Source organism: Pecten maximus, chromosome 8, assembly GCF_902652985.1.
Source record: "Pecten maximus chromosome 8, xPecMax1.1, whole genome shotgun sequence".
NCBI classification, from domain to species: domain Eukaryota; kingdom Metazoa; phylum Mollusca; class Bivalvia; order Pectinida; family Pectinidae; genus Pecten; species Pecten maximus.
Window position 1 is genome coordinate 44,936,991 of NC_047022.1, and position 16,819 is coordinate 44,953,809.

General features: G+C 35.4%; 1 protein-coding gene across 1 annotated transcript; it reads right to left on the reverse strand.

Moving 5' to 3' along the window:
• Window positions 1–630: 630 nt before the first annotated feature.
• On the reverse strand, window positions 631–9,100 carry LOC117333650 (the record flags this gene model as incomplete). The annotated part of the gene is given in 2 exon segments (XM_033893055.1): window positions 631–704; window positions 8,961–9,100. Coding segments are annotated over 2 exon segments (188 nt in total), but the record flags the coding sequence as incomplete, so codon positions are not given.
• Between the last annotated feature and the right edge of the window lie 7,719 nt (window positions 9,101–16,819).

Consider the following 16,819-nt stretch of genomic DNA (forward strand, 5'->3'; position numbering starts at 1 on the left):
TTACAGAACCATTTGCTTAATGAATTACTGGGCTCAACTCTAAGGCTGAAAGCAGCGACGAGTTACAGGAAGAACCATTGCTTAAAGAATTACTGGACTCAACTCTAAGGCTGAAAGCAGCGACGAGTTACAGGAAGAACCATTTGCTTAAAGAATTACTGGACTCAACTCTAAGGCTGAAAGCAGCGACGAGTTACAGGAAGAACCATTTGCTTAATGAATTACTGGGCTCAACTCTAAGGCTGAAATGTTAAGGAAATATTAAGGAATGTCTGCTCAATGATCAACAGACTCAGTTCTAAGGCTAAAAGAAATGCAGTTACAGCACAAATTAAGAACAAGGAAAAGCAAAATTGAGTTGTCTTCAAAAGGTCTTGGAAAAAAATAGCATTATAATTCTAACATCCTACCTGCAGGAATAAAAAACTCCTAACCGCTTGTTTTCAAATGAATGTTCATAAAATTTCAAAGATGATAAGATATTAAAACAAATGAAACCTTATGGGAGAGTAATTCACTTACAGGGTAAATTTGTTTTGAACATTAATTATAACCATACTGATATGAAATACAGATAAAAATGAGCGACCATCTGCACGACTGACTACATTTCTGAGTTCCTATCTCTACCTTTCCATTAGAGTGTCCAGCTCCTCTCTGGTCAGATTACCCTTCCGCTGTTTCTGGCCACACTTCAGACATTTCTGTAACACACAGACACACTGAATAGGAACTACTTCTGGCATGTAACACATCATGTATTTAGATGTACCCATACACAAATCTGACATATCATGTATTTAGATGTACCCATACACAAATCTGACACATCATGTATTTAGATGTACCCATACACAAATCTGACATATCATGTATTTAGATGTACCCATACACAAATCTGACATATCATGTACTTAGATGTACCCATACACAAATCTGACATATCATGTATTTAGATGTACCCATACACAAATCTGACATATCATGTATTTAGATGTACTGATACACAAATCTGACACATCATGTACTTAGATGTACCCATACACAAATCTGACATATCATGTATTTAGATGTACCCATACACAAATCTGACATATCATGTACTTAGATGTACCCATACACAAATCTGACATATCATGTATTTAGATGTACCCATACACAAATCTGACATATCATGTACTTAGATGTACCCATACACAAATCTGACATATCATGTATTTAGATGTACCCATACACAAATCTGACATATCATGTATTTAGATGTACTGATACGCAAATCTGACACATCATGTATTTAGATGTACCCATACACAAACCTGACATATCATGTACTTAGATGTACCCATACACAAATCTGACATATCATGTATTTAGATGTACCCATACACAAATCTGACATATCATGTATTTAGATGTACTGATACACAAATCTGACATATCATGTACTTAGATGTACCCATACACAAATCTGACATATCATGTATTTAGATGTACCCATACACAAATCTGACATATCATGTATTTAGATGTACTGATACACAAATCTGACATATCATGTATTTAGATGTACCCATACACAAATCTGACATATCATGTACTTAGATGTACCCATACACAAATCTGACATATCATGTATTTAGATGTACCCGTACACAAATCTGACATATCATGTACTTAGATGTACCCATACACAAATCTGACATATCATGTATTTAGATGTACCCATACACAAATCTGACATATCATGTATATAGATGTACCCATACACAAATCTGACATATCATGTACTTAGATGTACCCATACACAAATCTGACATATCATGTACTTAGATGTACCCGTACACAAATCTGACATATCATGTATTTAGATGTACTGATACACAAATCTGACATATCATGTATATAGATGTACCCATACACAAATCTGACATATCATGTACTTAGATGTACCCATACACAAATCTGACATATCATGTATTTAGATGTACTGATACACAAATCTGACATATCATGTACTTAGATGTACCCATACACAAACCTGACATATCATGTATTTAGATGTACCCATACACAAACCTGACATATCATGTATTTAGATGTACCCGTACACAAATCTGACACATCATGTATTTAGATGTACCCATACACAAATCTGACATATCATGTACTTAGATGTACCCATACACAAATCTGACATATCATGTATTTAGATGTACTGATACACAAATCTGACATATCATGTATTTAGATGTACCCATACACAAATCTGACATATCATGTACTTAGATGTACCCATACACAAATCTGACACATCATGTATTTAGATGTACCCATACACAAATCTGACATATCATGTATTTAGATGTACCCATACACAAACCTGACATATCATGTATTTAGATGTACCCATACACAAATCTGACATATCATGTATTTAGATGTACTCATACACAAATCTGACACATCATGTATTTAGATGTACCCATACACAAATCTGACATATTATGTACTTATATGTACCCATACACAAATCTGACATATCATGTATTTAGATGTACTGATACACAAATCTGACATATCATGTATTTAGATGTACCCATACACAAATCTGACATATCATGTATTTAGATGTACCCATACACAAACCTGACATATCATGTATTTAGATGTACTGATACACAAATCTGACATATCATGTATTTAGATGTACTGATACACAAATCTGACATATCATGTATTTAGATGTACTGATACACAAATCTGACATATCATGTATTTAGATGTACCCATACACAAATCTGACATATCATGTACTTAGATGTACCCATACACAAATCTGACATATCATGTACTTAGATGTACCCATACACAAATCTGACATATCATGTACTTAGATGTACCCATACACAAATCTGACACATCATGTACTTAGATGTACCCATACACAAATCTGACACATCATGTACTTAGATGTACCTATACACAAATCTGACACATCATGTACTTAGATGTACCCATACACAAATCTGACACATCATGTACTTATATGTACCCATACACAAATCTGACATATCATGTATTTAGATGTACTGATACACAAATCTGACATATCATGTATTTAGATGTACCCATACACAAATCTGACATATCATGTATTTAGATGTACCCATACACAAACCTGACATATCATGTATTTAGATGTACTGATACACAAATCTGACATATCATGTATTTAGATGTACTGATACACAAATCTGACATATCATGTATTTAGATGTACTGATACACAAATCTGACATATCATGTATTTAGATGTACCCATACACAAATCTGACATATCATGTACTTAGATGTACCCATACACAAATCTGACATATCATGTACTTAGATGTACCCATACACAAATCTGACATATCATGTACTTAGATGTACCCATACACAAATCTGACACATCATGTACTTAGATGTACCCATACACAAATCTGACACATCATGTACTTAGATGTACCTATACACAAATCTGACACATCATGTACTTAGATGTACCCATACACAAATCTGACACATCATGTACTTAGATGTACCCATACACAAATCTGACATATCATGTATTTAGATGTACTGATACACAAACCTGACATATCATGTACTTAGATGTACCCATACACAAATCTGACATATCATGTACTTAGATGTACCCATACACAAATCTGACATATCATGTACTTAGATGTACCCATACACAAATCTGACATATCATGTATTTAGATGTACTGATACACAAATCTGACATATCATGTATTTAGATGTACCCATACACAAATCTGACATATCATGTATTTAGATGTACTGATACACAAATCTGACATATCATGTATTTAGATGTACCCATACACAAATCTGACATATCATGTATTTAGATGTACCCATACACAAATCTGACATATCATGTATTTAGATGTACCCATACACAAATCTGACATATCATGTACTTAGATGTACCCATACACAAATCTGACATATCATGTACTTAGATGTACCCATACACAAATCTGACATATCATGTATTTAGATGTACCCATACACAAATCTGACATATCATGTATTTAGATGTACTGATACACAAATCTGACATATCATGTATTTAGATGTACCCATACACAAACCTGACATATCATGTATTTAGATGTACCCATACACAAATCTGACATATCATGTACTTAGATGTACCCATACACAAATCTGACATATCATGTATTTAGATGTACTGATACACAAATCTGACATATCATGTATTTAGATGTACCCATACACAAATCTGACACATCATGTATTTAGATGTACCCATACACAAATCTGACATATCATGTATTTAGATGTACCCATACACAAATCTGACAAATCATGTATTTAGATGTACCCATACACAAATCTGACATATCATGTACTTAGATGTACCCATACACAAATCTGACATATCATGTACTTAGATGTACCCATACACAAATCTGACATATCATGTATTTAGATGTACCCATACACAAATCTGACATATCATGTATTTAGATGTACTGATACACAAATCTGACATATCATGTATTTAGATGTACTGATACACAAATCTGACATATCATGTATTTAGATGTACCCATACACAAATCTGACACATCATGTATTTAGATGTACCCATACACAAATCTGACATATCATGTACTTATATGTACCCATACACAAATCTGACATATCATGTATTTAGATGTACTGATACACAAATCTGACATATCATGTATTTAGATGTACCCATACACAAATCTGACATATCATGTATTTAGATGTATCCATACACAAACCTGACATATCATGTATTTAGATGTACTGATACACAAATCTGACATATCATGTATTTAGATGTACTGATACACAAATCTGACATATCATGTATTTAGATGTACCCATACACAAATCTGACATATCATGTACTTAGATGTACCCATACACAAATCTGACATATCATGTACTTAGATGTACCCATACACAAATCTGACATATCATGTACTTAGATGTACCCATACACAAATCTGACACATCATGTACTTAGATGTACCCATACACAAATCTGACACATCATGTACTTAGATGTACCCATACACAAATCTGACACATCATGTACTTAGATGTACCCATACACAAATCTGACACATCATGTACTTAGATGTACCCATACACAAATCTGACATATCATGTATTTAGATGTACTGATACACAAACCTGACATATCATGTACTTAGATGTACCCATACACAAATCTGACATATCATGTACTTAGATGTACCCATACACAAATCTGACATATCATGTACTTAGATATACCCATACACAAATCTGACATATCATGTATTTAGATGTACTGATACACAAATCTGACATATCATGTATTTAGATGTACCCATACACAAATCTGACATATCATGTATTTAGATGTACCCATACACAAATCTGACATATCATGTATTTAGATGTACCCATACACAAATCTGACATATCATGTATTTAGATGTACCCATACACAAATCTGACATATCATGTATTTAGATGTACCCATACACAAATCTGACATATCATGTATTTAGATGTACTGATACACAAATCTGACATATCATGTATTTAGATGTACCCATACACAAATCTGACATATCATGTACTTAGATGTACCCATACACAAATCTGACATATCATGTACTTAGATGTACCCATACACAAATCTGACATATCATGTATTTAGATGTACCCATACACAAATCTGACATATCATGTATTTAGATGTACTGATACACAAATCTGACATATCATGTATTTAGATGTACCCATACACAAACCTGACATATCATGTATTTAGATGTACCCATACACAAATCTGACATATCATGTACTTAGATGTACCCATACACAAATCTGACATATCATGTATTTAGATGTACTGATACACAAATCTGACATATCATGTATTTAGATGTACCCATACACAAATCTGACACATCATGTATTTAGATGTACCCATACACAAATCTGACATATCATGTATTTAGATGTACCCATACACAAATCTGACATATCATGTATTTAGATGTACCCATACACAAATCTGACATATCATGTACTTAGATGTACCCATACACAAATCTGACATATCATGTACTTAGATGTACCCATACACAAATCTGACATATCATGTATTTAGATGTACCCATACACAAATCTGACATATCATGTATTTAGATGTACTGATACACTAATCTGACATATCATGTATTTAGATGTACCCATACACAAACCTGACATATCATGTATTTAGATGTACCCATACACAAATCTGACATATCATGTATTTAGATGTACCCATACACAAATCTGACATATCATGTACTTAGATGTACCCATACACAAATCTGACATATCATGTATTTAGATGTACTGATACACAAATCTGACATATCATGTATTTAGATGTACCCATACACAAATCTGACATATGTATTTAGATGTACCCATACACAAATCTGACATATCATGTATTTAGATGTACCCATACACAAATCTGACATATCATGTATTTAGATGTACCCATACACAAATCTGACATATCATGTATTTAGATGTACCCATACACAAATCTGACATATCATGTATTTAGATGTACCCATACACAAATCTGACATATCATGTATTTAGATGTACCCATACACAAATCTGACATATCATGTATTTAGATGTACCCATACACAAATCTGACATATCATGTATTTAGATGTACCCATACACAAATCTGACATATCATGTATTTAGATGTACCCATACACAAATCTGACATATCATGTATTTAGATGTACCCATACACAAATCTGACATATCATGTACTTAGATGTACCCATACACAAATCTGACATATCATGTATTTAGATGTACTGATACACAAATCTGACATATCATGTATTTAGATGTACCCATACACAAATCTGACATATCATGTATTTAGATGTACTGATACACAAATCTGACATATCATGTATTTAGATGTACCCATACACAAATCTGACATATCATGTATTTAGATGTACCCATACACAAATCTGACATATCACGTATTTAGATGTACCCATACACAAATCTGACATATCATGTACTTAGATGTACCCATACACAAATCTGACATATCATGTACTTAGATGTACCCATACACAAATCTGACATATCATGTACTTAGATGTACCCATACACAAATCTGACATATCATGTATTTAGATGTACCCATACACAAATCTGACATATCATGTACTTAGATGTACCCATACACAAATCTGACATATCATGTACTTAGATGTACCCATACACAAATCTGACATATCATGTATTTAGATGTACTGATACACAAATCTGACATATCATATACTTAGATGTACCCATACACAAACCTGACATATCATGTATTTAGATGTACCGATACACAAATCTGACATATCATGTACTTAGATGTACCCATACACAAATCTGACATATCATGTACTTAGATGTACCCATACACAAATCTGACATATCATGTACTTAGATGTACCCATACACAAATCTGACATATCATGTATATAGATGTACCCATACACAAATCTGAAAGTCCCAATACAAAATAGAATGATACATAAGGTTCAGATATTTTGAATGTGGAGATAAAAAGTCTGAATATAGGTCGCAGTGACCTACATTTGACACAACATCTTCCTAATTTTCCCACACAAGAATACAAGGTACAGTGGAACCTCTATAAACCGAATATGCATGGGACATGACTATTTCTTCGGTTTACAGAGGGTTCGGTTTGGAGAAGTTGATCGAAAAATGACCGGTCGAATTCCGGATATAATTGGTCGGACGATGTTTTATTAGAATGCACCCGATTACAAACCGGCACGTACACACGTAGACAATATTTGGTTTGTCTGAATAATATGCATATTATGAAAGTTAATCAATGTATATATTGCAGAATATATAAGAAAGGCAAATGACTATAACTATAGTTTTAAACAGTATTTTCACATGTACAACAACACTTTACGATCGACCTACATTTTGTTACATCCGGTGAAGCTTCCGTCATGTGGATGGGGCCGACAGTCCAATACGGAATATTTTACATATCGACTAATATTAAAGGGTGTGAAGATGTTTTGTTTCAATATCAATTACAATTGATCAGATAATACTGGTCGTATTTCCCACATCGCTGTTGTCTAAAAAAACATCACAGGCTTCATTTACGAAAACAACCCCCTTTGGGCCTCATTTAAATTAAATGCGAAACTCAGGCTTCTAGCTCTACTTGCATTGAGAAGATAAACAAACCGACGCGCTTCAATGAAGTGTGACATTGTTTCATAATTGTCGTGTTGATGCCCCCTTGGGATATATATTGGATACCTGTACAAATCACCTACGTAGGTCCCGAGACAATAAGGCTTCACACAATACCCGTCACAGTTGTTGTTTCACGGTTGACTGGCCTGACCTCGTGTCATAATCGCTCGGGTAAGGCTGGTTTTCAGAAGTAATTTTGGGTGTATTTTAAAAGGAACCAGACACAAAATCAGTCCGGTGTTCGGAATTCAGAGGGATCGGTATTTGGAAGTTTTTTAATACTATAATAAAGAAGGACCAATTCCGTACAATGTCAATTCGTTCGGTATTCAGAGGTGTTCGGTTTTTAGAAGGTTCGGTTTTCAGAAGTTGCACTGTGTAAGGTTCAGATATTTTGAATGTGGAGATAAAAAGTCTGAATATAGGTCGCAGTGACCTACATTTGACACAACATCTTCCTAATTTTCCCCACACAAGAATACAAGGTAGATACACCATTATTTGAAGTAGGGGTATAAAATAACACAATAAACGAGGATAAATCGATATGGTACCTCCACTGCGGCTGTGCTGACGTCCTGGAGTCGCTGACACGCGTCGTCCATGTACTCAGTCAGTATCATGTAGTTCGCCTCAAATACCCGTATACTGTTGTTAATAGTGTTCATCACCTGTACACGAAATCGTTAAAACAGTGTTCATCACCTGTACACAAATCGTTAAAACAGTGTTCATCACCTGTACACAAATCGTTAAAACAGTGTTCATCACCTGTACACAAATCGTTAAAACAGTGTTCATCACCTGTACACAAATCGTTAAACAGTGTTCATCACCTGTACATCAAATCGTTAAAACAGTGTTCATCACCTGTACATGGAATCGTTAAAACAGTGTTCATCACCTGTACACAAATCGTTAAAACAGTGTTCATCACCTGTACACAAATCGTTAAAACAGTGTTCATCACCTGTACACGAAATCGTTAAAACAGTGTTCATCACCTGTACACGAAATCGTTAAAACAGTGTTCATCACCTGTACACGAAATCGTTAAAACAGTGTTCATCACCTGTACACAAATCGTTAAAACAGTGTTCATCACCTGTACACAAATCGTTAAAACAGTGTTCATCACCTGTACATGGAATCGTTAAAACAGTGTTCATCACTTGTACACGAAATCGTTACAACAGTGTTCATCACCTGTACACAAATCGTTAAAACAGTGTTCATCACCTGTACACAAATCGTTAAAACAGTGTTCATCACCTGTACACGAATCGTTAAAACAGTGTTCATCACCTGTACACAAAATCATTAAAACCGTGTTCATCACCTGTACACGAATCGTTAAAACAGTGTTCATCACTTGTACACGAAATCGTTAAAACAGTGTTCATCACCTGTACATGGAATCGTTAAAACAGTGTTCATCACCTGTACATGGAATCGTTAAAACAGTGTTCATCACTTGTACACAAATCGTTAAAACAGTGTTCATCACTTGTACACGAAATCGTTAAAACAGTGTTCATCACCTGTACACGAAATCGTTAAAACAGCGTTCATCACCTGTACACGAAATCGTTAAAACAGTGTTCATCACCTGTACATGGAATCGTTAAAACAGTGTTCATCACCTGTACACGAAATCGTTAAAACAGTGTTCATCACCTGTACATGGAATCGTTAAAACAGTGTTCATCACCTGTACACGAAATCGTTAAAACAGTGTTCATCACCTGTACATGAAATCGTTAAAACAGTGTTCATCACCTGTACAGGAATCGTTAAAACAGTGTTCATCACCTGTACATGGAATCGTTAAAACAGTGTTCATCAACTGTACATGGAATCGTTAAAACAGTGTTCATCACCTGTACACGAAATCGTTAAAACAGTGTTCATCACCTGTACATGGAATCGTTAAAACAGTGTTCATCACCTGTACATGAATCGTTAAAACAGTGTTCATCACCTGTACACGAAATCGTTAAAACAGTGTTCATCACCTGTACACGAAATCGTTAAAACAGTGTTCATCACCTGTACACGAAATCGTTAAAACAGTGTTCATCACCTGTACATGGAATCGTTAAAACAGTGTTCATCACCTGTACATGAATCGTTAAAACAGTGTTCATCACCTGTACACGAAATCGTTAAAACAGTGTTCATCACCTGTACATGGAATCGTTAAAACAGTGTTCATCACCAGTACACGAAATCGTTAAAACAGTGTTCATCACCTGTACACAGAATCGTTAAAACAGTGTTCATCACCTGTACATGGAATCGTTAAAACAGTGTTCATCACCTGTACATGAAATCGTTAAAACAGTGTTCATCACCTGTACACAGAATCGTTAAAACAGTGTTCATCACCTGTACACGGAATCGATAAAACAGTGTTCATCACCTGAACACGAAACCGTTAAAACAGTGTTCATCACCTGTACACGGAATCGATAAAACAGTGTTCATCACCTGTACACGAAATCGTTAAAACAGTGTTCATCACCTGTACACAAATCGTTAAAACAGTGTTCATCACCTGTACACAAATCGTTAAAACAGTGTTCATCACCTGTACACGAAATCGTTAAAACAGTGTTCATCACCTGTACATGAATCGTTAAAACAGTGTTCATCACCTGTACACGAAATCGTTAAAACAGTGTTCATCACCTGTACATGAAATCGTTAAAACAGTGTTCATCACCTGTACACGAAATCGTTAAAACAGTGTTCATCACCTGTACACAGAATCGTTAAAACAGTGTTCATCACCTGTACATGGAATCGTTAAAACAGTGTTCATCACCTGTACACAAATCGTTAAAACAGTGTTCATCACCTGTACATGGAATCGTTAAAACAGTGTTCATCACCTGTACACGAAATCGTTAAAACAGTGTTCATCACCTGTACATGAAATCGTTAAAACAGTGTTCATCACCTGTACACGAATCGTTAAAACAGTGTTCATCACCTGTACATGGAATCGTTAAAACAGTGTTCATCAACTGTACATGGAATCGTTAAAACAGTGTTCATCACCTGTACACGAAATCGTTAAAACAGTGTTCATCACCTGTACATGGAATCGTTAAAACAGTGTTCATCACCTGTACATGAATCGTTAAAACAGTGTTCATCACCTGTACACGAAATCGTTAAAACAGTGTTCATCACCTGTACACAAATCGTTAAAACAGTGTTCATCACCTGTACACGAATCGTTAAAACAGTGTTCATCACCTGTACATGGAATCGTTAAAACAGTGTTCATCACCTGTACATGAATCGTTAAAACAGTGTTCATCACCTGTACACGAAATCGTTAAAACAGTGTTCATCACCTGTACATGGAATCGTTAAAACAGTGTTCATCACCTGTACACGAAATCGTTAAAACAGTGTTCATCACCTGTACACAGAATCGTTAAAACAGTGTTCATCACCTGTACATGAAATCGTTAAAACAGTGTTCATCACCTGTACAGGAATCGTTAAAACAGTGTTCATCACCTGTACACGAAATCGTTAAAACAGTGTTCATCACCTGTACATGGAATCGTTAAAACAGTGTTCATCACCAGTACACGAAATCGTTAAAACAGTGTTCATCACCTGTACACAGAATCGTTAAAACAGTGTTCATCACCTGTACATGGAATCGTTAAAACAGTGTTCATCACCTGTACATGAAATCGTTAAAACAGTGTTCATCACCTGTACAGGAAATCGTTAAAACAGTGTTCATCACCTGTACACGAAATCGTTAAAACAGTGTTCATCACCTGTACACGAAATCGTTAAAACAGTGTTCATCACCTGTACAGGAAATCGTTAAAACAGTGTTCATCACCTGTACACGAAATCATTAAAACAGTGTTCATCACCTGTACACAGAATCGTTAAAACAGTGTTCATCACCTGTACACAGAATCGTTAAAACAGTGTTCATCACCTGTACACAGAATCGTTAAAACAGTGTTCATCACCTGTACATGGAATCGTTAAAACAGTGTTCATCACCTGTACATGGAATCGTTAAAACAGTGTTCATCACCTGTACACGAAATCGTTAAAACAGTGTTCATCACCAGTACACGAAATGGATAAAACAGTGTTCATCACCTGAACACGAAATCGTTAAAACAGTGTTCATCACCTGTACACGAAATCGTTAAAACAGTGTTCATCACCTGTACATGGAATCGTTAAAACAGTGTTCATCACCTGTACACGAAATCGTTAAAACAGTGTTCATCACCAGTACACGAAATGGATAAAACAGTGTTCATCACCTGAACACGAAATCGTTAAAACAGTGTTCATCACCTGTACACGAAATCGTTAAAACAGTGTTCATCACCTGTACACAGAATCGTTAAAACAGTGTTCATCACCTGTACACGAAATCGTTAAAACAGTGTTCATCACCTGTACACGAAATCGTTAAAACAGTGTTCATCACCTGTACACGAAATCGTTAAAACAGTGTTCATCACCTGTACACGAAATCGTTAAAACAGTGTTCATCACCAGTACACGAAATCGATAAAACAGTGTTCATCACCTGTACACGAAATCGTTAAAACAGTGTTCATCACCTGTACATGAAATCGTTAAAACAGTGTTCATCACCTGTACACGAATCGTTAAAACAGTGTTCATCACCTGTACACGAAATCGTTAAAACAGTGTTCATCACCTGTACACGAAATCGTTAAAACAGTGTTCATCACCTGTACACGAAATCGTCAAAACAGTGTTCATCACCTGTACAGGAAATCGTTAAAACAGTGTTCATCACCTGTACATGAAATCGTTAAAACAGTGTTCATCACCTGTACACGAATCGTTAAAACAGTGTTCATCACCTGTACACAACATCATTAAAACAGTGTTCATCACCTGTACACGAATCGTTAAAACAGTGTTCATCACCTGTACACGAAATCGTTAAAACAGTGTTCATCACCTGTACATGGAATCGTTAAAACAGTGTTCATCACCTGTACATGGAATCGTTAAAACAGTGTTCATCACTTGTACACAAATCGTTAAAACAGTGTTCATCACCTGTACACGAAATCGTTAAAACAGTGTTCATCACCTGTACACGAAATCGTTAAAACAGTGTTCATCACCTGTACACGAAATCGTTAAAACAGTGTTCATCACCTGTACATGAAATCGTTAAAACAGTGTTCATCACCTGTACACGAAATCGTTAAAACAGTGTTCATCACCTGTACATGGAATCGTTAAAACAGTGTTCATCACCTGTACACGAAATCGTTAAAACAGTGTTCATCACCTGTACATGGAATCGTTAAAACAGTGTTCATCACCTGTACATGAATCGTTTAAACAGTGTTCATCACCTGTACACAAATCGTTAAAACAGTGTTCATCACCTGTACACGAAATCGTTAAAACAGTGTTCATCACCTGTACACAAATCGTTAAAACAGTGTTCATCACCTGTACACAAATCGTTAAAACAGTGTTCATCACCTGTACACGAATCGTTAAAACAGTGTTCATCACCTGTACATGAATCGTTAAAACAGTGTTCATCACCTGTACACGAAATCGTTAAAACAGTGTTCATCACCTGTACATGAAATCGTTAAAACAGTGTTCATCACCTGTACACGAAATCGTTAAAACAGTGTTCATCACCTGTACACAGAATCGCTAAAACAGTGTTCATCACCTGTACACGAATCGTTAAAACAGTGTTCATCACCTGTACATGGAATCGTTAAAACAGTGTTCATCAACTGTACATGGAATCGTTAAAACAGTGTTCATCACCTGTACACGAAATCGTTAAAACAGTGTTCATCACCTGTACATGGAATCGTTAAAACAGTGTTCATCACCTGTACATGAATCGTTAAAACAGTGTTCATCACCTGTACACAAAATCGTTAAAACAGTTTTCATCACCTGTACACAAATCGTTAAAACAGTGTTCATCACCTGTACACGAACGGGAAACAGGGGGTTTTACCTTTTTTGGGGGTTTGGGTTAAAAATTGGGTTTTTGTTTTGTGTTAAAAGGGGAAAGTGGGGGTTTTTCAAAGGGGGGTTAAAAAGGGGGGGTTATTCCCCGGCATGGGGGGAAAGGGGTTAAAAAAAGGTTTTTTTTTGGGTTTTGGGGAAATGAAAAGGGGGGTTCTCCCCTTTAGGGTTGTGTTGGGTTAAAACCTGGGCCCTAACCGGGAAAAAAAAAACTTAAACAGTGTTTTTTAAACAACCTTAAAAGGAAAACGTTTTAAAAAAAAATTTTTTCTCCCTGTACAGAAATTTTTAAAAAAAAAGTGTTTTTATCACCCCCGGAATCGAAAAAAAAACCCCCAAAACACGAAAAAAGTTAAAAAAAACCTGTTCAAAACACCCGTAAAAACAGAAACGTTAAAAAAAAAACCGGGGGTTCATCAAACCCGTTTCATGGAAAACTTTAAAAAAAAAAGTGTTCATCAAACCCGTAACCCCGGGAAACGTTAAAAAAAAAAAGTTTTTCATCCCCCGTAAAAATCGAAAAACTCCCCTTTAAAAAGTTAAAAAAGTTTTTTTCATCACCCCCGTCCCCTCGTTACCCCCCCCCTGTTCCTCCCCCTTGGGTTGGGTCTTTTTAAAACCCCCCCTGTTCATCCCCCTGTACCCAAAAATCTTAAAACCTGTTCATTTTACTGTACCGGGAAAGTTTAAAAAAAAACAAGTGTTCTTCCAAACCCGTTTCCAGGAAATCGGGTTAAAAAAAAAATGTTTTCATCACCTGTAAAAGAATCGGCAAAAAAAAGGGTTCATAACCCTGTCAGGAACGGTTTTTAAAAAATTTTCATCAAACCGGAAAAAAAATTTTTTTAAAAAAAAAATTTTTTCATCACCTGGAAAGAAATCGTTAAAAAACATGTTTATCAACCCCCCTTCCAAACGAAATATTAAACAAAATGTTTTCACACCTGGAACACGAATCGTTAAAAAAAAAAAGTTTTTATCAAACCCCCCTGTACACAAAATCGTTTTAAAAAAAAAAGTGTTCATCCACCTTAACAAGGGGCCCCTTAAAAAAAAAAAAGTTTTCAAACACCGTAAAATTTTTTGTCGTTTAAAAAAAAGGAACCAAAACACGAATTTGGTAAAACAGTTTTCCTTTACCTTAAAAGGGGAAATTTTTGTTTTAAAAAAGTTTTTCCAATCACCCGTACAGAAATCGTTAAAAAAATGTTTCATCAAACCGTACAAACAAATTGGGTTTAAAAAATGGGTTCATTTACCGTACCAACCCAAATCTTTAAAAAAAAAAGTTTTTGGTTCCCTCACCGTACACAACGGGGAACCGTTAAAAAAAGGTTTTATCCGTAAGAAAACGGGAAAAAAAAAGTGTTTCATCAACCCGTAACAAATCGTTTAAAAAAAAACCCGGGGGTTCATTCACCATTACAAAAAATCATAAAACTGCCGGTCACCTTTAAACCGGGAACCCCTTTAAAAATTGGTTCTCCCCTTTCAATGAAATGTTTTAAACAGTGTTCCCCCCCTTGGGACACCCCAAAAGGTTAAAAAACAAGGTTGTTCATCACCTGACACGAAAAACTTAAAACAGTTTTTCAAAACAAACCCGTACACGAAATTTGTTAAAAAAAAAAAAAACCGTGGGTTTAAACACCTGCACCTGTCAAAAAAGGCCCCAAAATTTTTTAAAGGAAAATTGGGGTTTAAACCCCCCTTTACCCCTTCCTTAAATCGAAAACCCCGGGGTTTTTTCCCCCTGAACAACCAAATTTAAACCCTTTTTCCCCACCTTTTAAAAAACAACAAAACTTAAAAAAAAAAAAGTGTTCAATCAATTTTTTTCATAATCGTTAAAAAGGTTCACCCAAAAGTAACAAATCGTTAAAAAAAAAAGTGGGCCCCACCTGTACAAGGAAAACGTTTAAAAAAAAAAAGTGGGGCATACCGTAAGGGAAAAGAACCCGGGTTCAACGAAAAATCGTTTAAAAAAATTTTTCAAACCACCTTTCCCCAAATCCCCCGGCCCCCCTGTTTTCCCCTTAAAAAATCGTTAAAACATTGGGTTTTCCCCTTTCCCCCCCTTAAAACAGGTTCCCTCAAACCCGTCCAAAAGAAATCGTTCAAAAAATGAAAACAAAAAAAAAAAACCGGTTTATCAACCAAGGAAAAAAAAAACAAAAACATAAAGACTTTAATTTTTTCCCCTGTTCATTACCCCCACGCCCCCAATTTTTTTCCAGTGTTTAAACCCCTTTAAAAAGGGGAAACGTTTAAAAAAAGTGTTTTTCAAAGGAAAACCCCCTGGGAACCGGTTCACCTGTACAAACCCAAATCTTAAAAAAACCCGTTTTCAGAAGTCCCCCTCGGGAAA